Here is a 27,317-nt window from a genome sequence, read left to right on the forward strand (position 1 = left end):
CTCTTCCAGAAGAGGCCCCAATGAAGAGCTGACCAGGAATGTAATGACGTTACAACACTCCTTAAATTCCTCAAGACCAAATAAGAGAACACTTTTTCTCAGTCATTACTATGGTCATTACCTATACTACTATATTTTAAGATTAAACATTGCCCTGATTCACAAGCAATACAGGAGGGACAGAGAAAAGCAAGAGCTTTGGTCTGGTTTAGGTTCTTTTCTGGAGCCTGCAGTAGCTTTCAGAGCGATGAACTGCCCCACCACTGCTGAAGATGTTGCTTCAGGAAAATACACAGTGCTTTTAGTCCTCGTATCTCAGCAGAGGTCACCCTGAAAGATGCACTGAAGAAACAAAACAAAAGCATATCTGATTTAATAAGCCTGGCTACTGAGAAGGAAAAGCCCCACAAGCTTGAAACAAAGCCTCCAGCAAAAGATTTTTGTGTGCCCTGTGGCACACACAGCCATCAGCAATTTATGAATTTAAACAAAGAGCTAAGGGAAAGTTTCAGATAAACTGCATTTTGCTATAAAACAGTGACTTCATTTGCCCAGAAAAAAAGCTACTCTTCTCATTTATAAATTAACATATGGAGAGATTACTGTCCCGCTCCTCTGGTAAAGACTAATTTTTGTGCATTCCATTTTATTCCCCAGTTCCCAAATGCAATTGTGCAAATGCTTAACCTTACGCACTGAACTGAAGTCAATGGCATCATCCATGCGCTTAATGCCAAACATGAACAGTTTAAACTTCTGCTGAAGCAGAACACAGAAACCAACCTGAAATTCAGGTCCCCATTCTTCAGTTTTGATGAAATTCGGACTGATGCTGGATGCTGCAGGATGAGGGGACTGTTAAGAAGACTGTCCTTCATATCCATCTTGGAGACACAAAACGACACAGCAGCAGAACAGAGAAAGGAGCTGAAGATTTGTAGCTCCTCTTCATTTCAGACTGAGTCTTTAATTTCTCAGACCTATATGCTAATGAAGTAGTTTGTTAAGCTGTTTCAGTACTGATCCAGACACGTGAATGAATATCTTACTCCAGACGTTTGCTGAAGCTGCTTGAATTAAGCTCAATGTAAGTGGCATAAAAAAGCAGAGAGTAACAAAATGGTATCACAGGTTCTTATTGATTTTACAGGATACTTGAAAAGCCGAAAACCTAATTAAGAAAAGACATACACGGATGCTATATAAGCAGCATACGTTTAATAACTGAACTCTCTTAAAAATTTGTATTAGCCCAATTTTACAATTTGAATGTATGAAAACACATACCGCAGTCTATGTGCACATGCTGGTTTAGGCTATGCGACACACAAATAGGACTTTCCGAGGCAATGAACAGCAATCACTTCCAGAGAAGCTGATGGGAAGAGATGCTGCCCAGCATCTGTGGGAGATGAGGCTCACAATCCACGGGATCATCTCCCTGGAGCTCCAAGAGCCTCACACCCCTTTTTCCATGGCTTTCTAACTCAAGCCTAGAGTAAGGATATGTCTTCTCTAAATAGTGAAGCCTGGTCTGATAAGGCAATGGGTAAGGAGTGCTAAGCAGGACCCTTTCATTAGCAGCAGTTATAAGACAGCACGCTATTACACAATGCAATGATGTATCACAGCAACAATGTACAAGCCAGCTGGAAATATCCAAATACAAAGCACGTTTACACTATAGATGAGATATAGTTTACACTATATCTAAGCAAGCAAAGATTCTGAAAATTAAATTTATAGCCATTTCAAAAAATGGTTTTCCAATAGACAGGCCAAAACTTTCAACCTTAGCACAAGCGAAAAATTACTGCCTTTTAGTACAAATACTTGTTCATAACTAACAGAATACCAGCAGCTCTTCTGCCCTTCTTTTACTGAAAAATCAATTGTTTGCTGAGGAAAAACATGTGCAAGGAAAACATTTGAATCCCTATTAAGAAAAGTGCAGAGCATTTCACTTCCATAGAAAAATGTAGACAAATTGGGCTATTCCTCGTAAAGATCTATAAATCAGATAGAGGTTGTTGTCACACCAGGCCTAAAACAATTTTGCCACACTTAGAGGCTCAGGAATGCTTTTGTTTGAGCACAGAACTTTTCTAAACGCACTGCAGCTCCGCTAATAGCCACCAGCCCTCAAGTAGAAGCCCTTGGAGAGGTATTACCCTGAAAGCCATTTATCTTTTACTTCAATTTGCAAGCAAACACCAACACAGAGAGCCATTAGAGAACAAGTGCTCTCTGGATGCTGAAAATCAATGGAGGAAAATTAAAAATCAACAAAGCTCTCACATACAGCCTCCTAAATGAAATGGCCTGTGATCCAGTCAATCCTTGTTAAGAGGAGAGTAAAATAAATTCTTAATCAAGGATGAGCTCTAGTGACACTTCTTATCATATTTATATTGCATATCGTACATCTCTAGCTACATCCTGTGTCGTAAGGACATAATCTGATAATAAAGATACTCATAGTGCAGAGAATAGTTAAGAAACTGCAACACTCAAGTTATGGTGGCAGAAAAAAGGTTTAGACTCTGAGAAGGGTGATGACAAGTGAATGAAGTAAACATAGCAAAAGTTTTGTACAATATTTTGATAAATACCCCTTCACTTACATCCTGAAGAGTAAATACACCTAATTTTACTAAACTCTTTAGGTCAGCTCGTAAAGCAGGGCTGTGAGCAACGCACTGCCTGTGATGCTCTTCCATGTTGCTCACAGCCATGGAAAAGTTAAAAAAGAAAAAAGTAAAAATATTAAAAAGATTTGTCTATGCTGTCTTACCTACTAATCGCTGTCACTCATGAACCAGACAAACCACTGCTCCTGACAACGTGACCAAGTACTGATATAAAGAGGTTGACAGAATGCAATGTCACATGCACAAACCACTCATTTACCTTGATAATTGCAATAAACATCCAACAGCATGAGGTATGCTAATGAAATAGGGTATCACTCATTGAGGCAATTATTAACCTTCCTAATGTACCAATTTCCCCATGATGTAATAGCCATGGCACAACTAAGCAGTTTCAGCCAACATATATTGAAATAATCTATATTGATTGATTTAATTTTCCATATTTTTTCTGAATGAAGAAAAGGTCACACTTTCCACTTTGGGTGATAATTTCCCAACATGGCAAGAAGACAAAAGATGAAAGGGTTTCCTTAAACTCTTCATAATTTCCATTATAAATATTACTTTTGTGAGGAAACCATCCATCTAAGGTACCTCCTCCCATTTGCCTCCACCCTGTTCAGCAAGCACTAGTACCGATAAATTAATGCAAAGGATTACGTAGGAAACTATAAGCACAGCATTTTTGATTGAAATCAAGCAAAATGGAAACAGAATCAGGGCTGTAAGTTATCCGCTTTTTTACCTAATGCTGCAATTGCTTCTTCGAAATGGATGTTCAAGAGTACTGCACGGCACCATAACAGCTGATTGGTCCACAACAGCACTAGGTGGATATGTTCAAGCTATGAAGCTGTTAATGACCCCAGAAGACCAGAACGGTCTGAGCCTTTAATATCAACATGATTATGGATTTGCCACTATGAATGTGTCATAGTCCCAGCTGAGGCTCTTCCAGGGAACCATCCACAGTTAGGTGTTGTGGAACTAACCTCTGCTTCCAATCTCTGCCAGTCAAATCTGGGCAGAACATGCTTTCTCCTTCCCTGCGGTTCCAGACAAGAATCAGCTGTTTAGATTCTGCTGTGAAACTCCTTTACCACACACCTTTCAGTCACACAGCATAATGGAATTACACATCCAACCAAAGCATGTAACCCCTCTGCATACTTGACTGTTACCTCTTTTAGAATCATAGAATCATAAAATAGTTTGGATTGGAAGGAACCTTTAAAGGTCATCTAGTCCAAACCCCCTGCAATGAGCAGGGACATCTTCAACTAGATCAGGTTGCTCAGAGCCCTGTCCAGCCTGACCTTGAATGTTTCCAGGGATGGGGCATTCACCACCTCTCTGGGCAACCTGTGCCAATGCCTCACCACCCTCATTGCAAAAAATGTCTTCCTTAAATCTAGTCTAAATCTTCCCTCTTGTAGTTTAAAAGCCATTACCCCTTGTCCTATCGCAATAGACCCTGCTAAAAAGTTTGTGCCCATCTTTCTTATAAGCCCCATTTAAGTACTGAAAGGCTGCAATAAGGTCTCCCTGGAGCCTTTTCTTCTCCAGGCTCAACAACCCCAACTGTCTCAGCCTGTCCTCACAGGAGAGGGGTTCCATCCCTCTCGTCATTTTTGTGGCTCTCCTCCGGACCTGCTCCAACAGGTCCATGTCTTTCCTGTGCTGAGGGCTCCAGAGCTGGACACAGTACGCCAGGTGGGGTCTCATGAGAGCGGAGTAGAGGGACAGAATTACCTCCCTTGACCTGCTGGCCATGCTTCTTTTGATGCAGCCCCTTTCTGACCAGGTTGTTTTTATCACCAGCAAATGAAGTCCCTCATCCTTGCCTAGTGCTGGTGATGAAATTGCTTGACCTTCTAGAAAACATATGGTGTTCAAGAAACATTTCACACACCTTTCATCTTTATCTTGTACAAGGACTATTTTCTACAGCGTTTGCAAGCTGCTGGGCATAAAAAGTCTCTAATAATTACCATCTTTTCTTCTTTACCAGAGTGAGGGTGCTAAAACTGTGGGCATGACTGATATCCTCTACCACAAAATACAAACTATAAACTACCCAAAGGGTTACATATAATAAGCTGGTTACAGCCATGAAGACAGATGGCATGGCATATCTGAACACAAACAAGACAAATTTAGGACTATGTACATCTGCAGAACTGACTTTTCAGGATATTTGTTTGGCAACCAAAGTGTTCTTCAAAATGATAAAAAAAAAATTAATAATGGTTTTTTTTCTGGAATAAAGACAGGTTCCACAGGTCTCCCCTCTGGTGACTAACTCAGTAAATCTTACGTGACAAACTCAATAGTTTTTAATAGGTGAGAGAACAGAAACAAAAATACAAACTGCATTTTAACTTTTTATTTTATTTTCACTTCTAAGGTTAAAGTTTCAAGATGGTCGGGTGAGAAAAAGAGAATAGCTCAGGGCATCTTTCTTTATTGTAAAGCTCAAGGAAACTTGTGAGAAATCACAGTGGACTTTCTCTGATTAAAAAAGGCAAAGGTAAAACAGCAGTTGCCAAAATTTTGAGTATGTTGCTTGCTCTTCCCTAGCAAGGCTCATTTGATTGCAACTTGACTCATCAGATGCTGGTTTAACACCTCTTGAGATGCACGAAGTTGATGTCTATGCTTCCCTGAAGACAAGAACACATTTTTCAAGGCTCTAGGCTGCCAGCCACACTGCAGTGAAACATATGCTGTCCTGTTACTTCAGATAACAAACGGCTTCTCTTTTGTTCAGTGATTCAGCCACACAAATAACTTATTTTGTCTCCTGAGACTTTTTGAAACGAGTGAGGTCTCTTCAAATAGGCATCAACTGCATTGTGTTTACCGGGTAATATACTTCTAATGCACAGCTAGATTATGCCAACCAAGGTATGGTAACTGAGCTGGGCTTTTGTAAGTAGCAGCTAAGGCAATTGGTTGTGACTCTGCTATTCCCAACAGTAATCCTTATGGGAAGGTTATAAGTATTGCATACCCACCATTATATGTGATGAACAAATATTGACTATATACTGTATTCTGAAATAGTTGGTAAGTAACCTCACTCACATGAGAGAACCCCGTTTACAGAGAGTCTTTTAGATTGAGTAAACATATCCAGGATTACAGACATCTGGTGACATAGCTTTAGAAAACTGGAGTACTAACACCAGTCACCAACTCAACCCCATGAAGCGTCACTGCTCCCCTTATTGTCGTTCCTTTGGCATGGAGAGCATTTAGTCTGGATAGTAAGTTCCTCACATAGAACTAGTCTCATATAAAGAGGATCATGAGGGGATTAAGAACACCACAGCAACCATTATCACACTTTTTGTCTTTGGTATTTGGAAGCCACCCATCACCATGGTACCCTGTGTGAACAGGATTCATACCCTAGAGCATTAGACAGGGAAGAAGTGAATTTACACAGAGATTTGAACAAGATAATGCCAGCACATTTCTTTGTCCAAAGGAAAGAAACAACACATTATGAAAGCAGAGCACCGTTTTGAGATGATTCTTGACCAAAATTGCATCTGATGTGCAATTTTGCATCTGACGTGCAACTCCCTCAGCTTCCGATGCTGCAGCCACTGCCTGTGCCAGGCTGCCCAGCAATACAGGCTGACCTGAACACTGCTGCTGCTGGTGCGGGTGCCCAGAAAAGCGCCCTCCAGGCCCATATGCAGCTGGATGGGTGGGAGGAGAAAAAGAGAAGTGGAATGGAAATAAGTTGGAAAGGAAAGCTGGAGGGAGAGCCAGTTCCACCAGGGAAACACTTTTTCAGGGCTTTCACACAAGCAAAGCCGGGGGACGCATGCCATTTCCAGCAGCTTACCGCTCCTGGGAACTGACTGCTCTGCCTAGAGCCATAAGGAATAAAAGCAAATCAGGTCACAGTGATGCCAGACCTCCCCAGGTTATTATTGCAGTTCTCCCTACCTGGAAAATCAATACTCAAAATACATGAAAGCCCAGCACTGTATGCTGTTAAACAACAGTCCTAGATGAAAGGTCATCAAGCTGGAGTACCCTGATTACCATATAATATACCACAACAGAGCTGGGCAAGCCTAAATTGGAGGTTTCCTCCTGATTTTTGTGGTTCCTTAAGAAATCAAAGTAAGCTGGAAACTCAAACCCTTCAGGGAAAAAGCACAATAACATCTTACTGTGCAGCCATCAACATATGTTTACTGGATTAAAAAGTGGACTGAAAATTTATTGTGCATTCTTCACCTTTCTAAGATCTACTAAAAGGCTAGAGCCTTGAAAATATACTTTTTTGAGATTTCTGGTAAAAGCCTGTAGCCCCTACCACAGCAGATGTCATTGCCAGTTTACAACTGCAGTGTTCTCTGGGGATAATTTTGTTAGCTGAAGCTTATAAACTGACCTGCAGAGAAGGCAGAAAGGGGGACTCTTGGGTTCTGCCGCTGCATCACTTGGTGCTTTTTAAATAAACTTATTTGCCAGCAGGAACATTGAGAGATTTAGCCTTTCTCTGTTTTTCACCTGGGTGATATTTAGCTTATGTTTGTGAACATGGCTTAAACTCAGTGGCAGGTGGCACAGTAGTATTAAGGAACAGCAAAGAGTCCAACCTCAGCCACTGAAAAGCTGCAGTAGTTTCTCCAGTCAAAGAGAGCAGAGAAGAGAGAGGGTAAAAACCACCACAAACAAAACCCAGTGTGCTATCAGAATGTTCAAAGAAGATAGATAACTGGCAATTACCTAAATCATGGACCACTGAGTACAGGAAAAAAGGAAAACATAGCAGTGTCACCTGCAGACCGTGAGCATCAGCCTAATAAATTTGCCTCTTAACATATTAGTTTTGAAAAAAAGGGGAAGACGATAATCCCCTTATTAACAAATCAAAGAATCCCATGGAGAGAAAAATATAGAAGTAATGCAGAATACATTATAGCTTTGAGATAAACTCAGAGTTATAAATATTACATAAGTGAAAAATTTACCAGCTATCAGAGAAAAAAATGTGTAAGATTTTGGCCCTTTACTGGCTATTAAAATGCCAGGGCACTTTCAGAAAAAAATAAATTTTGGTCAGAAAATGCTGAAATTGCAAGGGCAATGTTTTCCAATGCACATTTTGACAAGTTTCCCAATTCAAATATTAATTTTAATTAGGAGTATTTATTATTTTTATAAGCAAACCTTGACATACTTTTAAAACACTACATTTAAGAGGGTCACAATGTAAACAAAATATTTCACCTAATCTCACCTGTTTTTCCTTATCTTGGCTCCATCAACTCTTTTCAAAGTCTTTTATTTTCATCTGTAAGTCAGGATATAATTTTTTCTGAAATTTTCAGAGTATTGATAAAAATTTCTCACCTTATCCTAACCCAGCCATGCTTTACACAGTAACTGGTTTATAGTAGATAAGCATTAATAAAAAGTGAATTCTATGAATTGTGCAGAAACACGGGGCTGATGTTTTCCAACAGAGCATCTAAAACTAAGGTCCTAGATGAAAATTCAGCTCCCTTCTTTGTTTCCAACTATAACTTTTTAAAGATGTAGTTCAAATTGCCTCCAACACTCTAGAAAAGCTTTAAAACTTCTTTCATTATCATCACAAATTAGCTTTCTATAAAGTTATTATGAAATTGGCTCATAAGTCACATCTTTAGTCTTAGAATAGGTATTGCTGAATATTTTATCAAATTCTGTGATCATCTATTTAATCTTCCAAAACGATACCACAAAAAAGAAGTGTAAAAATCTACTTGGTCCTTGCTCAAAGCTAATCATGATCTTTCAATTGAAAAGACTTTCCAAATTTCAGTCCTTCATTCTGGGAACATTAACCATTATGATTTTTTTTTTTTTGGTCAAAACCAAGCTTTTCATATATTTGACTGATGATAATATTTATGGTCTTGATAGACTTTCCACAAGCCCATACTCTCCCTCGAACTGGTAAAAATGTGTTTGATTTAATTACTCTATTATTTTGTTGAGGGGCAAAAGGGTAGTTTTGTGCTTCAAGCTGAGGGGCTGGCTTAGACGTGTGGCATATTATTAATTTTCTCTCATTTCTTTCCCAGGCAAGTCAGTTACATCTTTCTGTTTCCACATCTGTAAAAGGGAAATCCTATAATCTCCTCAGAATTCCCAAAGCTATTAGCAGGAGATACCAAATCATCTACACACATATAAAATTTTAAGATCTTACGGCAGAGTACAACTCACGAGTGGTTTTAATATGGTCTTACAATATACCAAGCAATATTAGAATGGAACATTATTACCTCCTGAATGGCACTTTATTCCAGAAAGGACAGTTTTATAGACTTTGTCCGCTTAAGTCAAGTGAAACGTTATGGCTGGACCTTGCAACAATATACGGTGTGGGAGAGTTTCAGGGGAGCCTTTGGGCTTCGCAATCCTAAAGCGCAACAGAAACCCTATATCCCCAAACTCCACATAGCAAGGACGTAAAAAATGGAGGCCCAGATCTCCTGCTCCTGTGTTACAGCCCTTGGCAGAGCAGAAGAGCATTTCTTCACCCTTCAGCTGCGGCAAGTAAGACAACCATTGCCTTTGCTAGAGCCCACAGAAAGAACGAAGTGCGAGACACTATTATTCTCCTGGACAGACTCGAACTTTAGCCAAACCCCCACAAATTTGTGCCTGCCTGCACTGCATCACAAACAAACTGTAAAAGCACTTAAACACAGAAAATCCTACAAAGTGATGCAATGTGGAGTAAGATCAGTTCACAGGTATGGCTGAATGAAACAAACAGGACATATATTAACCTTAAAGACCAACACCAGTGCATTTAATATCTTAAATTGACAGGAGATGTTTGCTTATTCCCAGTGATCCTGGTCTGATTCCTGTAGTCATAGTTACACTGAAAGCACAGCTTTTTATGCAACTAGCAGTCGTCTGTTTTTGACACCAAGGTTTGCAAGATAAACACTCCACAATCCCTCAGTGCTACCTGAGGCACCTTCCTCACCAGACCTTTCCACAAGGTCTCCTTGCATAGACTTAGTGTCTTCTGGAAAAGGAAAGCATTTTAAAGTCAAATTTGAATGTTGTTTCAATGCCCAGATTGGTAATATTGTTTAAAGGACTGACAATAGGATTGTAAACCTGTAAATTGTAGATCCAGCAATTGCAGCAGAAATTAATCCTGTTCCATTCGGGGCAGGAAGTTTAATTTCCTCATACCACCATATTCAAATTACTACCTATGTCCTGAACCAGCCATGCCTGATAAACACTAAACAATCTTGAAAAACATAGGGACATATTTATAACAATTATTTTCAGCATGCTGCAAATCTTTAAATGCTGTCCAGTACTGCAGGGACGTGACACAAAAAATACCTTATAAATATGCATTCCTCTTGAAATGGGATCATAAAAATATTCAGCATTTATTTAGGGATCACAGGTGCTCTGCAGACTTCAGTATTAGCATCTTAAGTTTCTAAATAAGGAAAGCAAACCAGACTAATTCTGTACTTTTTGCAAAACGCTGTAATCTGACCTCAAGGTAGACTGTCAAATCATGTCATGTCACAGTGGTTTTGCACAAGGCAAATGATATTACAAGGCGCGAGGCAATGGGAAGTCAGGCTTCAGGGAGGCTCAGGCTTGCTCAAGGTCATAGAAACTGAAGTCAGGTCTCCTGGCTAACAGCTCCCTGATCGAATCATCCTACTGCTGCTGTTGAAGAGATTCATTTTATGAATTATAGTCACGGATGTGTCAGCAGTTTTGTTATTATCCCAAGAAAATTATGATTTTTTAATAGAAACATAGACCATTAGCTACATTCTTCTAAATAATTTTTTTTTTTAGTAATGGTAACTGTGAAAGAAAAAGGTTTAATTCATTCCAGAAATGACTTGCGAGGTGTAAAAAGGAGTAATGCTGAGAAATGGAAGAAAGAAAAGCAGGAAAACAAGAAAATGCTGGAAAAAGATTAAGAGAGGGAAGCACAGAAAGAAGAGATGCAAGGTTGCAAAAAATCATTATGAAAAAAATGGGGAGAGAGAAATACTGGCTAGACACAAAACAAGCTTGCACAAAATTCCTTCTCAAAACCGAATCAGGAATTATAAAGAATCCACCATTCATCCAACAGCAATCTTCTGCTGCGAAGGGATGACAGCAACCTGGTGCATTAGTTACTCCCACAGATGGAAAAAATGTGTCTCTAGCACAAGCCTGTAAGAGGCTTCAGAGGTGGCTTAGTTAAACATAAGAGACTTTAGTTTCCAGAAGTAAGAATCTTTTGCTGCCTGACAGAAACACATAGTGTGAAATGAAAAAAAAAAAAAAAAATTCTGTTTTATGCTTGCATGAATTATTGAACACTATATTCAAATAAATGTGTACAGGCCGCGTGAGAAGGACATGGTTAAAACATATTTGTCACACAGGTCCTACCTTTTCAGTAGAAGTTTGCTGCTGCAGAGTGCTGGGACCGCGGGGAATCAGGGCTCATTTCAGAATTAGGAAGAGGTAAGCAGTCATGTTCATCCCTTCTAGTAAATGCCACCAAGAAGGTGGTATAAATAAAATCACTGGCATACTTAAATGTAAGATTCACAGTAGTTTAGGAGTCTTGTACAAACATTTGTGCCATGACAGCAAGATTGCAGCAGCTGACTGGTTTAAGCAGCAGTTTCACCCCCAGCAGTGTAGGGGAGGAGCAGCCACAGGGATTCTCAGTGGGGCAAGCACGCTGCCAGCCCTACAAAATGGTTGTGGCAGCAATTTAAACCCTGCTCATTTCCACTGTGCTTCCATGCCAGCCCTGGGGAAAAAAATCCTGCTGCATCTCTGCTCCTGAGAGAGCCAGAGAAGTTTGTGTGGTCAGCATGAGTGGAGGGAAGTCAAACAGCTGCAGTGAAGAGCAGCAGAATTTGACACATCAGTAGATAGGAAAACGCTAGCAGAGCATGAAGCGTGGAAGCTGGGACTCATGCTGCCGTTCCATCATTGGGGAAATGAGGAGGAAATGCACAGGTCTCCACGAGACGCAGAAGATCCATCAGCAAGCATGATGGATGTGTTTCAAACACACTACACCATTATTTTTGGGCTGTCTGGGGAATATGCCTACTATACGTTGTCCTGTATTAGTCATCTTTCTTCAAATACCGTTTAGAAGTTTTGATATAACCTCCTTAACATTGTCCTCTTGGTTAGTTGTTGCTGCAGTTAGACTCTGAGTTAAGATGAAAGAGTTCCCAATTTCCTCCCTTCTGTAACATGGGAACCTTGATACACGCCTCTAGGCATCTTGTGATGTTCAGTAAATAATTAGACGAAAGTAATCTCAATACACAGGATAATTGCAACAGATATAACTAATCTAAATTAATCACAGAAAAACCTCATCTTGTGTATGCCCGTTTAGCAGAAACCTGACTCTGTTCTACAGACTTATCTGTACCCATTTCATCCTAGCGTACTGGGCAACCAATTAAATACTTATTAAGTACCATGAGATGCTTGTTACTAATCCTTTACCATTTCCTCTTTACAATTAAGTTTCTCTCTCTTTTCTCCTCTTTCCTTTTGCAAAGATTGAGCACGGCTGACATAACCGCCTCTTCCTTTCTGATTTTATCTGGCACAGATTTCACGCAACCCTGAACTGGTAACTCTGTTCACTCTTCCTATGGACATCTCCTTTGGATGCTATCCCATATATTTTAATTTGCCTCCTCATTATATTTAATTCTGCAAGCTCCATATTACATCAGAAAATTGTTCAGGATGATATTGTAATGGAAATGTATAGCCTTCAAAAAAGATGGACATGATCCTCACAACTATTGATTAGAAGACAGTTGTAGCTTTAGCTAGGACACAAGAACATGTCTGTCCTGCTGGACAAAAGCCTAGGTCTCATGCAGGTATAGAGACCTACCGCAGACAATTTTGCTTGATTAGTTATTTTGGTTTCCCCCCTAGTTGTCATCTCAAGCAGAGGAGGAATTAAAGTGGGTCAATGAGCCCATGAGCTGGACAAGTGAAACACACGACCTGCCTAGTGTCCTGCACAACAAATCTACCGGCACGCCTGAGATTTTTCTCTGGCATACGGCTCAGATTTGGGCCTACGTATGAGAATCTACATTTTAAAATAAAGAGCTTTGAAGTGACAGCCTTGTCTAAATTTTGCAAAAATGCCCTTCTTTTCAGACATACCAAATCAAAATCCCAGGTCTTAAACCCCCTCTGGTGTGGAACGTTATGCCTTCCCGTTTACGGCTCCTCTCTGACCAGCCACCCACTCAGCAGCACACATCACCGCAGGTACTGAGGGTAGCTTCAGTCCTGCTTTCTGCCGTATGCTCTTGATTGACTATTCCTATTTCTCCAAGCAATGACCCCTGCTCATCATAATAGGAAATAAAACCTTGCTGAAAATACGATGCTCGGATTGCTTCTCTTCCCAGAATTACAGGGAGGGAAATGGATGTCTCTCAAGTGCAGAATCATATGCACAATGGTCTCTTAACACTTGCTCACAGGTCTTTTCCATTATCACATAAATCTTTTTTATGCTGTACTCCCACCAACTAGTCTTTTTATTTTTGGCTTCACTACAGTAAACTTAATTTAACATTACGGCTTTTTGGTAGTTGTTGGTCTGCTTTTATGATTAATGAGTTTTAGACAGGAAATTCATAAAAACAGAACAAAAGAATCTATAATAAGCATGCAGAAAAGACAGGACTATTTTTCCTTAGAATAATTGTATGCCTGAGCACAAAAGAACGCAAAAGTTGCACATTAGGCTGCAAAATCACAGCGGAAGGTCAATCTCAAAAACTTCAATAGAGAACTCTACATTAAGCATCAAATAAATTATAGGATAGAATAATAACACAGAATATATGTTCAAGTGGGCACCCATTTAGCCCACACACCCTCTACCTTGATAATTACCCTACATACTATGGCGAACCTACACACTAGTCATGGCAGTTTACTGTTCATTTATATTGTTGGTCAGGTTCGTTGGTTTGGGGTTTTTTGTGGGTTGTTATTTTTTCTTTTTTTAAATGAGGTGCAGCATTTGACCAGAATCTACTCCAGGTGCTGGACTATAAAATATTTATAGGTCAAAGGGAGCAGAACTGAAACAAAACCATGTAGAAGCAGTTCAATGTTTTGGTAGACGTGCATGCAAAAAAGTATTCAAAGACAAAAATGCATCTAATCAACAAGACCTGGGGATTCCCTCCTAGGTCCACATGTAGAAGACCAGCATGGAGAAACGCACAGAAAGTGTCTGCAAAATTTTTATGGAAACCAAGGCAAACCCTTCTCTGTCACACTATACAGGAAAATGCATTCATAGCCTACTGTTTAAGAGAGGAGGTGTTACAAGGAGTCAGAGTACAAAAGTCACGTAAGAGTCACACCTTCTAGATGCAGGCTGGTTTACACACAAAGTATGCAAAAGCCCTGGTTTCTCAAACATAGCAGGAACCAGTCAGACAGGGAAAGCTATCGCTCCTAGCCTCCATTTAGCCTGTAAATAGCTCAAATACTTTTCTAATAGCCAGATTCCTAGGGATTGCTCCATATATGTTTTTAATTTTCAACTGTTCCACTCTCTGTTTCTCAGAGCTTTATCATACTTTTTCCACATACACATACTCACACCCCATCAAACAGCATCCACCAGTTCTTCTTCCTGTATGGTTTGGTTTTGGTGGTGCTACATGAACCTCTGCCATGGATGGTGACCGAGAGCTAACAGCTCAGTGAAAGCTCTGACTGTTTTAACCCATTGAGTTCCACTTGCACGAAATAGCTTCCTGGCTGTCAACCAGGCAACTGCTCATCAGCTGTGTGCGTCAATAAAATCTGGGATTTCTACATAGGACAATCCACTTACTAGCAAATTATGAGTGAAAAAAAAAAAAAAAAAATTACTGAGTGCACTTCTGGAAGCATTTGGAAAATCTGATGATGAACTGAACAGACCCGGACAGAAGTCTTAAGTAAAATGATGCAGTCAGGTTACATCAGAGATCTGGTGGTGCATCACTAGAATAAAACCAAATGGTGACACTGCTTATAAAGAAAGAATGCATCATGGTAAAGGGATGATGCATCACAACATACAGACTGATATTCTACAGTTTCAAAGTGAAACCTTCTTGAAGTAACTACTCAGGTTATTGCAAGGAATAGTCTACAGTTGACAACTTCTACTAATAAAAGTGTAAGATAATTCTGCTCTCTATGTTCGCAGATGTTCTGGTATGGTCTCTAAGGAAATTCATACTTGAGTAGAATTATTCCTTATAAGTAAATATAGTCCTACAGCATTTTGACAGCTTCCACTACCAATTGTTTTGCTCTGAAAGACAAATGTCAAAATGCTGTAGGACTGCATTTACCTGTAAGTGCTTACAAACATCGCTCAAGCCAGTTGCATCTTGGGAAATGCTTTTATAGCTGTGGCAAATATCCTTTTGAGATCATGTGTAATTTATACTATTTTAAAGTATCAGAAGTTAAAATCTTATACAGGATAGTATCCTTATTACTATCTTAAGTGTTCTGCATGGTTTGTCAAGCAAGAATACACATTTGTTACCTTGCCTTTTAGTTTGGAAAAACATGCAGCTATTGGTTATTGTGACAGCTGGGAAATGTAAGTGCTCAACCCATCTAACTAATAAGTCAGTGTATGCACAATCGACATTTATTTTCTCTTAATATGAAAAGCCTATATATACACTGCTCAGCTGCCTCTTTTCCAGAAGCAAATAAACAGAAGGATGGATGTACCAGTTGCATTAGCACCAATGAAAATTAACCTTGCGCTGAATGTGGGAAAAGGTCAGTGTGTTCACCCAACTCCTCCCCAGCAACTGTATACAAACAGAATTAAAGCAAATACATAATTTCCACACACAACAGCATATATGCTTTATAAAAATGTTAAATATTTTGTCAATAATTTAGCTTAGTGAAGCTAAATTCTGTTAACTTTTGTCTTCGTAGGAAGAATTTACTTTGTTTAGCTGAGTCCAAGTTGACACTATGGAAAGCGTAATCCCATACTCCATGAATCATTTGCATCACTTCCAAATCACAATTATAATGTTGTTTTGGAAAACAGAGGATACAAATCTAATTATTTCCCCTACATGGTACATTATGGGATCCCTGTACTCTTTGACGCTATTGGCATAGAGTAATTACTGAAAAGGAGATAATTATGTAACTTCTGTTGTTTAAAGTGCAGGAACATCCCTTATCAATGCACGGCACTTCAAGGCCTGCATAGAGTAAGGCTATTTTATGTCACAGATCAATGAAAAAGTGCTTCAAATGGAGAAGTTCATATCAGAGAGCTTACATAGGAGAACTCACCTTCATTACTCTACAACTTTCCAAAACCATTTCAAACAATTTTAGTGTCTGTGGTTGCAGGTTTATACTATAGTAAAACCAGTCAGAATGCAAAGCAAATATTAATGCATCCTTAGGAAGCGTGACCTCTTAATTACAATGTTACCTCATCTATTACTCTATTGTTTCATAGCGTTTACAGGGAGCCTACATGGTCTTTCGCAGGGAGGTGCAAATGTGCTGCTGGCTGGCTGTGATTCAGCTCTAAATTACAAACAATACAGCCACAGTTCACGCCTCTGTCCCACGATTTCATCAGAAAGGCCCATTCAAAGTGATACACAAAGCCCTCTAAAGCTCTCCTCTCAGAGGTTTGTCATCATTTCTTGTCAAAACTGGGTTTCGTAGCTTGAGTCCTGTGGTAACCACAGCAACACAATTTCTGCATCAGAGTTCTGCTGCGTCCAGCCAGAAAAAGAGCCAGACTGAGTGAATTTACCTCCATCGTCAAAAGATTGTGTTGATATGACCTTGATGCAACCCCTTCCTGATTCATCTCTCAGACCCATGAACAGTACTCATCACAACTCATTCATAGAAGGGTAAGAGAGTAAAGGAATATGCCACTTTTTTGCATGGATTTAGTAGGGTTTATAAATTACTTCCACCAGCTAGTTCAAATTCCCCAACATTCCTGTAGTTTACCTTGTAATTTTGTTCTTTTTTATACAATCTCTCTTCCATGGAGCACTACGTGAAAAGGATGCTGCTGTACCCTCTACATCTGTTAACGCACTTCTTCATGAACAGCATTGTAATTCTGTGGAATTTTAACTTCTTAAACAGGGTAGGTAAGATAAGATGCATAAACTTTTTTTCTTTTCAATCCATCTTAAGAAAATGCAAACTAGAGCAATTCATGGGGACTGAAATTTCCAATACAATTTCCCATTTACCATATAAAGCTCACTTATAAGTCAATTGGTCTGAATGGTATAATTGCAGCTCACAGAGTGGAGGCATGTTGAGTGAAAGTCATTGCAGCAGTTGGTATACCAGCAGAGATAAACTGAAGAAATGGCAGTCCAAGGACTAGACTGGAGTCTTCTAGCAAATATTTTATCTAATTGCATTCCAAAACAAAAATCGTCTTCTATCTCTTTGTATGTCTTTGTAAGAAGCTGCAGTGAGTTGAGACTTTGTTCAGACCCACAATAGTCACAACGTCATTTGCAGGAACATCCACAAGCTCATTCAGTCTTACTCTCACAATTACAAAGAACTATGACTTTAATAGGATGAACTGCCTGGAGGTACCCACGTTTCTCCACTGACTGCAGAGGGAGAGGGTTTGACTAGGCGCCTAAATTGCACGGACCTAAGACCAGGTGAGGTTAATGCTCTGATGACATTGAGGTGGAAATGATAAGCATTACATTTACAGTATCAGTTCTTCCACAGATGAGGTCTACAATGGGTAAACAGAATGAAAGCATACAATAACACTTAATATGCAAAGTATTCAAAAATTACCCATCAATGTCTTTTATCTCTGCTTTTGTGCATATTCCCAGTCTCTAAATGCTAAGTGGTAGCATGGGACTACTTCACGTTAAATTTAAAGTACATGCTGAGTTCCAGTACGCACAGTCAGCACTCCAGCACAGTTTCCATTTTCAGCACATTTCAGAAGACGTGAACTGGTTGACAAAAACCTATACCATAATGATCTGAAATCTAGTAGCACCAGGAACGAATGAAAGCCGGAGACTTTTGCTCAGCTCTGAAAAGGAAGTCAGAGCTCTAAATGTTCTGTCCTACCTTACCACAATTCGGCTGAAATGGATGGGCAGGGAGACATTTTCTTCCACCTTTCTGAGTAACTTTTGTGAAATCAGCTGATCATCTTAGTATCCTAATCAAATGTCCAACGCCAGAAAAGTTGCCATTATGACTGACAACGTTCTTATGAGACAGAGACTTCCCCCTTACCTGCCACATGTGACTGCAACACCTCCAAGACCAGTTTGATGCTGTTGGCTACAGAATTTAACTCCAATAATTTCACCATTTTTGTACCATGTATGTGTGTATGCATGAATATTTGTATGTAGAAATATGTCTCTGTCTGGCATTGTTTACAGGCCCTGGAAACCCCTTCTTCTCTGCTGGTTTTGTTGTTTGTATGCTATCAAACAACATCTTTGCAGAAGCAAATCTCAGCATAAAACTAGGGTATTTAATGGCTAACCAAAGAGAATTTCTATAACAAATGGATTCCAATATGATACTAGTTTACAATGAAGGCTTTATATCTCTGAGAATTTCAAATTGTCTTGAGCAGAACATAGATTTTTCTAAGATAGGGTTAACATGAGATTTTTTGTGAACATTGGTGTGTTCTTCAGGCTTGAAATTCAGGAGTGATCTTACCTCTGTTTCCTTTGCCAGACAACTGGCACAACCACATTGTCACTAACCCCCCTTTGCTTATGCAGGCTTTTATACTGTAGCTGGGTGAGCTGGGAAAAATCCTCCACAGAGCTCTCATCTGTCTCTTACTTTTAGCTTTTATTCCCAAAGCTTAAATGACTGAAGATTTTTTTATTATTATTATTCCTTTGGACTTGAAATCACCAGTAGATCTTATCTTTTAGATACAGAGTCTGTCAAAAGTTTGTGCTTGCTGGTAGTTCCACTTCAAGAAACAAAAAAAGAATTTCTGACTTTGCAGCAGATTGAAAATATATTACCAAGCTCAGGCATAGCATAGCTTGGGTGCAAAAACTCCAGTGACAATTGCAAGAGAAATAAAATATGTACTTAATCATCCAGGGAGCCTCACTGAGTTTCACTGATTTTTGATTAAGCAGAACAGACAGATAAACACAACTAACATTGTCCTTCCAATCAGTGGCCTCTGCATGAAATCAATGCTTCTGTATTACACTGGAGTTAAAAGGCCCTTATCAAGAGAAAATTCTTATTTCATGAAAGACCTACTGTGCTTGTGTTATTCACAATGTATTTCAAAATTCTTGCTGTTTAAATCACGGGCATTTTGCAGACATAGAAGGGCTGTTATTGGGTTTTTTCCCCATAATCGCTCTTCCTGTTGCTTCTAATATAACAGCCATTGTAAATACTGTCAATGGGTCAATTTCGCTCTCACTTAAAAAGTCCACTTAATCTTCCTAGGCTCCATGAAAAGCTTTTTGGCTCGGTATATGATGCAGGAACATTTTTTAAGAAAGAGTTTCAAGGGGAGGGTTTTTTATTTTTTAATTAAGTTTTTACACAGGATAAACATCATTCTCAGTGACAGCCTGCCCAATCCCTATGCTTTATATTAAGGAATGTGCAAAGGACTTTGAAATTGTGCATAAAGGTTGAAGAGGTTGAACACTAGTCCCAGAATTTAGGTGGATCTGTGGAAACCTACAGGAGTTACTTTTCCATTACTGTGGAAAGTTCCATGGAAGCTCCATTTCCAGCAGTCAATGGCATCAAAAGTTTTCATACTCCATCAAGCCATTTCTTCCTTTCTATATTATTCAGCAAGAATAAATATCCCACTTCCATATGTCACAAATTCAGCTAAGGTGACCTGCAACTTTGTGAAATCCACTTCCCTATATTTTGAAAACCTGTAAAACACACTTCACATAATTGCAGTCTCAGCTGCACCATAAAACATCATTTTTTTGCCACATACCTTTTTTTTGTTGGTGGGACAGATGTAGAAATTGTCAATAACTGTGGAAATCCCAGGCTGTAGATTCAACTTTGTGTACAACGTCCCAAAATCTGAGGACCTGAAAGAAATCAAACGTGTAAGTGCTCTCTTCTAAGGGCTTCAGCATCGAAACTCCGCAAAATAACCCCACTTTGTAGCAGTAACTATTCCTTTTCAATGCTTCTCTGCCATCCTTTTGTTCTTTTCAGTGCTCATTAGCAGAAAGAAACTAAAAGAAACCTACCACTATTGAGAACATTTTTCTAGATTTGAAAGAACATGGCTAGTTCTGTCTGTATTTTGCAGTTCTGTGCAGTGCTAGTTTTCATCCTGACACTGCACTGTGCAGTCACAGAAGCACAACATGTACACCTTTCCATCACCACCCACAAGGTGGGAAAAAAAAAGCTAAGCAGAGCAAAGGCTATTGGCAAGTACTAACAGCACCTCCTCGGCTATGCGGAAATAGAAGACCTAACTTCAGAGCCTGGTGTCGCATGAGAGAATGATTTGGCCTGAGATCTCGAAGGCTCGCGATGGACCTCTACCAGAATTCATACTTGATAAAGCTATCTATCCACTCGTCCAGCTCTTTTTAAGAGAATCACTAAATTTTGAATGAACAAAAACAAAGTCAGGACTTGGTCATCAGTACACCATAAGCATGAATCTGAATATTTCAAATGTGGGCACTCAGCAGAAATTGTTTCTATTTCTGATAAAACTATAGTGAAAAATGGCATCCATGCTTTGCACCTGTATCAGCAATGTCTACTATGAAAAGAACACACAAGTAAAATGTTAATATAGGAAAACATTAGTTAGCAAAACTTAAAGCAAGTCACATCCAAAATTGAATCACTTTGGATGAAGCCTCGATTGTTCTATATAGGTTCAACTTGCACCATATGGTCTCTCCATATTTACAGTTTTTCCTTTTGCATTTGGAAGGGGACTCAGACACATTTAAGGCACCTCTCCCTTCTTCACCAAGAAGCCTTCCCTAAGACAGGTGGTGGGTGGGAGAATTTCCTCCTTATACTCCCTTTTTTTCACTAGAATAACAATCTCCTTTAACAAACAGGGATGAAGGTGCCCTGCCCGGTACCTCTGCATTATTTGAACAATTGGGAACACGCAACAGCTCTCATGTCCAAGAGAACCAGGATGAGACCTCTGTCCCTAGTGTGACACTGAGGATTGCCTATGCAGTGATTTCTGCCCTTTAGCTCCACGTTCATTGCTCCCCAGTGGGCTCTGTTGTCTCACACTCTTCACCCAGGGGAGTCACTGCCCAAATTCGTAAGAACATGACTGAGTACAGGAAGAAAGAAAAGTGATAAGCCAAATCCCTGGCTGAGTGTGTACACCTTGACAGGTGGCTCACAGCCTGAGGTCTCCTCCAACCCACCTGAGGCAGAAAGGTCCCCGAGGGGCTGGTGCCTGGAGCACTGTGTGCCCACGCTGCGCCCGCCCGTGTCCCAGTCCCGTCAAGGATGTCACTTAAGTCAGAGGGCATGCGGTACGAAGCCAGAGGCGGCTACTTTGCTTTCACACATCCAGCTTTCCATGTGACACAACAACTTTCAGCTGTGGTCATGAGGCAGCATTCTATATCTTTGGCATCACCAAGCATATTGGGCACAGAATTACATACCTGGATTAGGTCCTAAGGGACACCAAGTAAAGAAGCATTCGTATTCACCTTGCTTTTCTTGCCTCTCTACCAGTCAAAAAATGACTGGGCAGAAGCCTATGATACAGACAACACTGACGGCCTGAAGTTAAGAGTTTACCTATTTTATACTGACATCTGAATGGATTTGATTTGGGTTTTTTTCCCCCCATAATGTTGCTTCACCTGCAGATATACAGCAATGTATTACAAAAGTTAATGGAATCATAGCAATTCAGTTTTGACAAATAATTGTGTAGAAATCAAATACATATAATTGCACTGCACTGGGTATTCAGCACCCAGCAAATTACAATTCTAAGGGGAATAGGATGGACAGTGCTAAACCTAATTTGCCGGAGGTGTTTGACAGAAAAGAAATTAAAGCAAAGACTAAAATACTGACTTCAGCCAGATGTAATGAAATCATTCAGAACAAGTATGTATGATGGAAACAGAACCTACTGTATTCTCTTTGAGGACGGACCATCAGGTCAGTGACTTGCCCAGTAATAATATCCTGAAATAATTCTCTGAACCTTAAAGATGACCCAATTTACTTTGAGGAAGCAGTTACAGGATTAATACAATGGGACCACTGGAGAGTGACACTGCAGGAGGGACAGTGATGGCGACTATATCAAGGTATGAAAAGAGTACAGGCAGGAAGCTCAAAGAGGATAAGCCATTTCAAAGATAAAATGTTCCAGTCCAAAACTTCCTCTTCTAATTCTCATGACTTATAAAAAGTACTACAAGAAAAAAGTTGTAACAAAAAGAGTACAGTAAGGTAACTAAGGTATTTTCAGGCAAAGGCAGAAAACATATATAGTCAAAAATCTTTTATTTTCTGGTAAAAATTAGCTATCTCAAGGCAAAAAACAATAAAAAATATTCCAATCTGAGACAACAGGCTAATGCAGAGCCATAAAGGTACACCATGTCTAAGCAGGAAGACCTGGATTGGCAGAAGATCTGTGGATCTATGGAGAAATTTATCCAGACTCCCAAATCTCTTTTACTATAATCCAGCCTTGAGGGAGCCCAGGAGTGTCAGCTACTCTTTGAGACATTTAGATACAAGAGGACATAGTTCAAGGACATCATTCAAGGGAAGCACTGTCTAAAATAATTGGTTTTCCAATTCTGCTATAATCCAGAGAAAAGAGGTCACTGCATTTTTTTTATTTGAGATATAAATTCCAAGTTCCTGACTCTGCATATACAAAGCATTAACATTTTGTAGCACACAGTTAGAACAGAATTCCCTGTAATTGTACTAGTGCGCTACACACAGGGCTGGGAAGGATGAATTCTGGGATCTCACAGCATGCCTATTTCAAGAATATATTAAGAAGAAGCACAAAATGTGTTTTATAGCAAATTCAGGAGAGAAGGAGTGCTTTGTGCTCTTCCAGTCATAAAGAGATTTTTTGTGTGTGTTAAAAACCAAGTTTGTGCTGTGTCGAAAATGTTAAGGAGAGGAAAAACAAAAAAAAACCAACAAACCACAAATAAACCATCTGTTTATCAGGATAAATATATTACCTTTCCTCCCTAAAAAAATCATGAAAAGATATTTCAAGGTATAATGGAAAGAGGATACCCAAGTATCTGATAAGAAGAGTAAAACATCCTTCTATAGCATGGTCTATTTGAAGTGGCAGCACAACAGCAGAACACCATAAACCAGAGCAAGAAGTGTAAAGTCTGATTTCTTAAAATGGGCCTGACCTGCAGTTCTAAGTGACCTGGATGGAGCTTGTGAGCATTTTGGCTTTCTGTGAGACATTCCAGGGGACACAGCAAGCTATCCACAGGCTGCTTCCTGCTGCTGCTGATCCACCTGGGCACTACAGGCTACAGATTGTACAGACATTTTTTAGCAGAGCAAAACTCAGTGGAGGACTCATAGGAAACACATCTTCCAGTACTCAGGTGATGGGCCATTCAAAAGCAGTAGGACCATCGGATGTTGGAACAACATGATTACTCATGTACTGATACAGACATAGCACAACCTGCTTGGGCTGTGGCTGGGTAACAGCTTCTTTGAAAGCGTGTACACCTGCTGAAATATGTGCCTTTCTTTTTTTTTTCTTCAAGGAAAAATCACTTGTCGCTGTAACAACGGCATATTGACATAATCATCAAAATCAAATGACGATATTACAGCACAGACAGAATTATGTCTTTTTAGCTTGTTTTAATACCGTGAGCTCAAATGACACTTGGGAAAACTTCCAACTGGTACAGAAAGGTACCCTGATGGAACAAAACTTCCAAAGCCCATAAACTCTGAGGAAATTTGGGTCTCGTCCTTAAAAATGTAACTTTTTATATTTGAGCTAAAATAAATTTATGCCTAACATAATTTGGAACTGTACCTAAATGTTGAGTCTGGACACCTGCCAACAGAAATATTGAGAAAGAAGAAGAAATTTAACAGATACCAAAAGAGACAAGAACCAAATGTTTGCCTGTCTAAACTTCACTATCGTTATACAGCTCTCCACTGATGATTCACACTTATGATTCAGTACTGCTGTTAGTTATTTTTCCGGATTATATTTACAACTATATATTAAATATATATATAAGAAACATTAAAATGTAGATAGTAAGATGTTAACGAAAATTTTTAGAGAGATGAAAATTGCATGCCCAAGTCAAATTTAATACTCAAAGAAAATGTCTACTGCAAATTCTTCCTTCCCTGGTGTCTTTTATTTTTAATGAACTGAAGAGATGCACTGGAAAGAGAATGGTTGGAACACTTAACACCCATGTTCAACGGATTTCCTCTACCTTTTCTTCTTAAAGATTAACTCAAGCTTTATTCTAGCCAAATAAGCCAGCCTGTACAAGCCCTATTAACTGAAAATCCTAGGAGACAACAATGAAGAGGGGAAAAAAAACCAACCCAAAAAACATACGAAAGAGCTGCTGGTTTAGATTATTGATAAATTGTTGAAACAAAAATAATTCAACTGAGATGCACATTACAGAATCAAGGCAGAGTGTATCTGTGGGTAACACTCACTGGACTTCTTCCCACTTCTCCAGACTGTATTGCAAATGTCTTCTCACCTTCCCCTCATCTTGGTCAGAAGAACAATCCAGTATTTACACAATGAACTTTAAAGTGCAAGAGAAATTAATTCAGGTTCTTGTTCTATCACAGACTTATGTCTAACGCCAGGATTTCCTTTGTGTTCTGGTCCCTCACCTGAAAAATAGAGACAACACTATCTCCTATACCTCAAGTGTCTGCAAGGAAAATAGGTATCTATAGGACAGTAGAGTAATGAAGAACTAGCTGATGGAGTATCTAAGACAGATACATCTGAAGTTCCAACAAACCTACTGAAAGGGAAGTAACCAGAGGAATATCATTAAAGAAGTGGTACACTAATGTATCTTCTTTACTTAAACAGCACAAGGCTCTTACATGTACAATGTGGAAATTGCAGAGACTTTTGTTGACCTCATAAAATCTTTTTAAACAGGAACAAAAAACCTCCAAAACCCCAAAAGCCTTTCTTCAGAGTAGAAACACATTGTAACGTCGGGTTCCAATACCTGACTCATGTATTGAGTAATTCGTGCAGATGGAAGTTTCTTCAAAGGCTGTAGAAGAGTATGACTCCTAGCAATCCAATTAAACAGATTACTCATCAGCTACGAGCTCTGCTGGAGTACTTTCTGAAAATACCTCTCTCTCTGCTTTCCAGAAAAATTGAGCCTTTTTGAAGTTACCTATTTTTCCTCTCAAAACCAGACACAGAGAAATTTTTCTTCCTTAATCCAGTTTTACACTAAAGAATCAATGGCATAGGCAAGAGCTAAAAGATAAACAGTTTAGCAACTCCATGTTTAGGCAACACAGAGTTTACCTTTTTTTCCAAAAGCACTACAAAGACAAATGTATCCTGTTTTCACTTACCAGTCCATTATTGATAACAATATATGTTATCATATATTACAATATATGTAATCGCATATGCTGATAATATAGATATTTTTAAGAACTGTGGATTATTACAACAACATTTTTAGCTGAAGTGACCTGTTCTGTAATGCTCTGATGAGTACAGAACACAGTGCAACTCTGCATTTATACAGTTACAGAGATTCCTTCCCATAGGTATTATGTGCACATGAAGAGTCCTACAGTCTTGATCACTACATGGGAGGACAATAAAGGACAGGCAGCCATTCTTAGCGGCTTTTTAGTGACCTCTAAATATATTTGATTGTAAAATACTGACTTAAAAAAAAACTACAGAAAAAAATCCAAATGAAACCAAAACACTGAACAGCCACATTCAAATCAAGTGAGAAGTCAAGGAGGATCAAAAAGTCACAAATACTAGAACTGGACTTTTATTCATTGCATTAAATATACCCAATTCAACTGGCTGCACTGAGCAGGAAAACCAGTCCTCTGTAGCTGACAATAAAAGCAAGAATTACCCTGCTAGGTGACTTTAGGGAGTCAAATCCTTCCTCAGGAACTATGGTTAATATCTTCACAGTGAGGAACAGGACATGGCCTTATTGTGCAACGTACTGAAAAATCACAGAAGACAAATGCTAAATGATGCTGCGTGTTGCCTTCTCCTCTGAGGGTTTGACAACGGGCTCCCCCGATGCTGCACAGCACCTGGGCTGACTGTGCCCCATACTGGCATGCCAGGCTACAACTTTCTATCCTGATGTTGCAACTACCTCTGCAGAAAGTGTTTCGAAGCCCTCGTTTTCCAGGAATTATCCCGTCTCAGAGGTGTCTGAACACAAAGCTTAGCACAGTACAGCAACCATTCTTATTTTCTTATTAGGGAACATGGAAGGTGATAAACAGCTGTGTGTACAGATAGGGGTGTTACTTGGCACAGACAGTCAAGCTATATAATACGTACTTATGTATGGTATCATGTTTTCCCTTGCTGGTATCTTCTGTCATGCACTTACAGTGTACTGGTTTTGGTTAATTACTTAATCTGTACAATATGCACACATACACACTTAAACTCCAGTAGTCAGCTGCACTGTCTTTAGTATATACTGCATATCTTTCAGTGCTTTATTTAAATATTCCTACTCTGCATAGTCTCACTGTACACTACCACAGTTATCTTTTGCAGCCCTTCATTAGTCCTTCAGTATACCACAAACATCCTGCTCATTAGCCTATAATCGCACTGCTTATCAGTTACATTTTCAAGCTCTTCATTACTTCGCTGCACAGCCCCAATAATTAGATTTCATATTTTACAGGCCCGCAAAACATCGCATTAGCTTCGATTAGCTGCAGCCATCACCTTTTCTCCCAGAAACTGTTAGGTTAGGTAGAACACCTATTCTGAAACTACTGCCTTGGTGCATTAATTCCATCACCAACACGCAGCACTCGTTGATGGCATGGCTTGGAAGGTACAGCCTGTAGCCACACTTGCAGTACACAGATATTTGTGATGAATCCCTTCAACCATGAAACAAGGAGTGTCACAGTGACAAAGCAGACAAGACACTGCCAGGAACACAGGGTTATGTCTTACTTTTGTAAAAAGTAAAAGCTTTGTGTTATTTTTTCCTGCTTAGCTTTGCAACCCAGGCAGGGCTGGGGCAGGCACCGAACACAGCTGGGCCTGGGGGTACCTTAAAAATTCCCCACCATTGTTCAGCCGTTTGCTCTTGTTAAAAATAAAACGACTGAAAATATCCACATTAAAATTAATGTTTTTGAAGACTTGCTTTTAACCAGGATCATTTCAGTAATCCTGTTTACAACTCAACCCCACAAACAGTTGTAGTGACCTAAATTAAGGAGTGAAAAACAAGAATG

The 27,317-nt window shown here is 39.4% G+C and overlaps 1 protein-coding gene across 1 annotated transcript in view; it reads right to left on the reverse strand.

The window, feature by feature from the left end:
• The window catches only part of SORCS2 (sortilin-related VPS10 domain containing receptor 2), a 375,581-nt gene that overhangs the window by 219,484 nt on the left and 128,780 nt on the right, over positions 1 to 27,317 (reverse strand). Inside the window, exon 3 of the mRNA XM_009890550.1 lies at positions 19,774 to 19,873. Within this exon, the coding sequence (XP_009888852.1) occupies positions 19,774 to 19,873 (100 nt within the window). The remainder of the gene's footprint in view (positions 1 to 19,773; positions 19,874 to 27,317) is intronic.

Source organism: Charadrius vociferus, unplaced genomic scaffold, assembly GCF_000708025.1.
Source record: "Charadrius vociferus isolate BGI_N301 unplaced genomic scaffold, ASM70802v2 scaffold88, whole genome shotgun sequence".
Taxonomy (NCBI): domain Eukaryota; kingdom Metazoa; phylum Chordata; class Aves; order Charadriiformes; family Charadriidae; genus Charadrius; species Charadrius vociferus.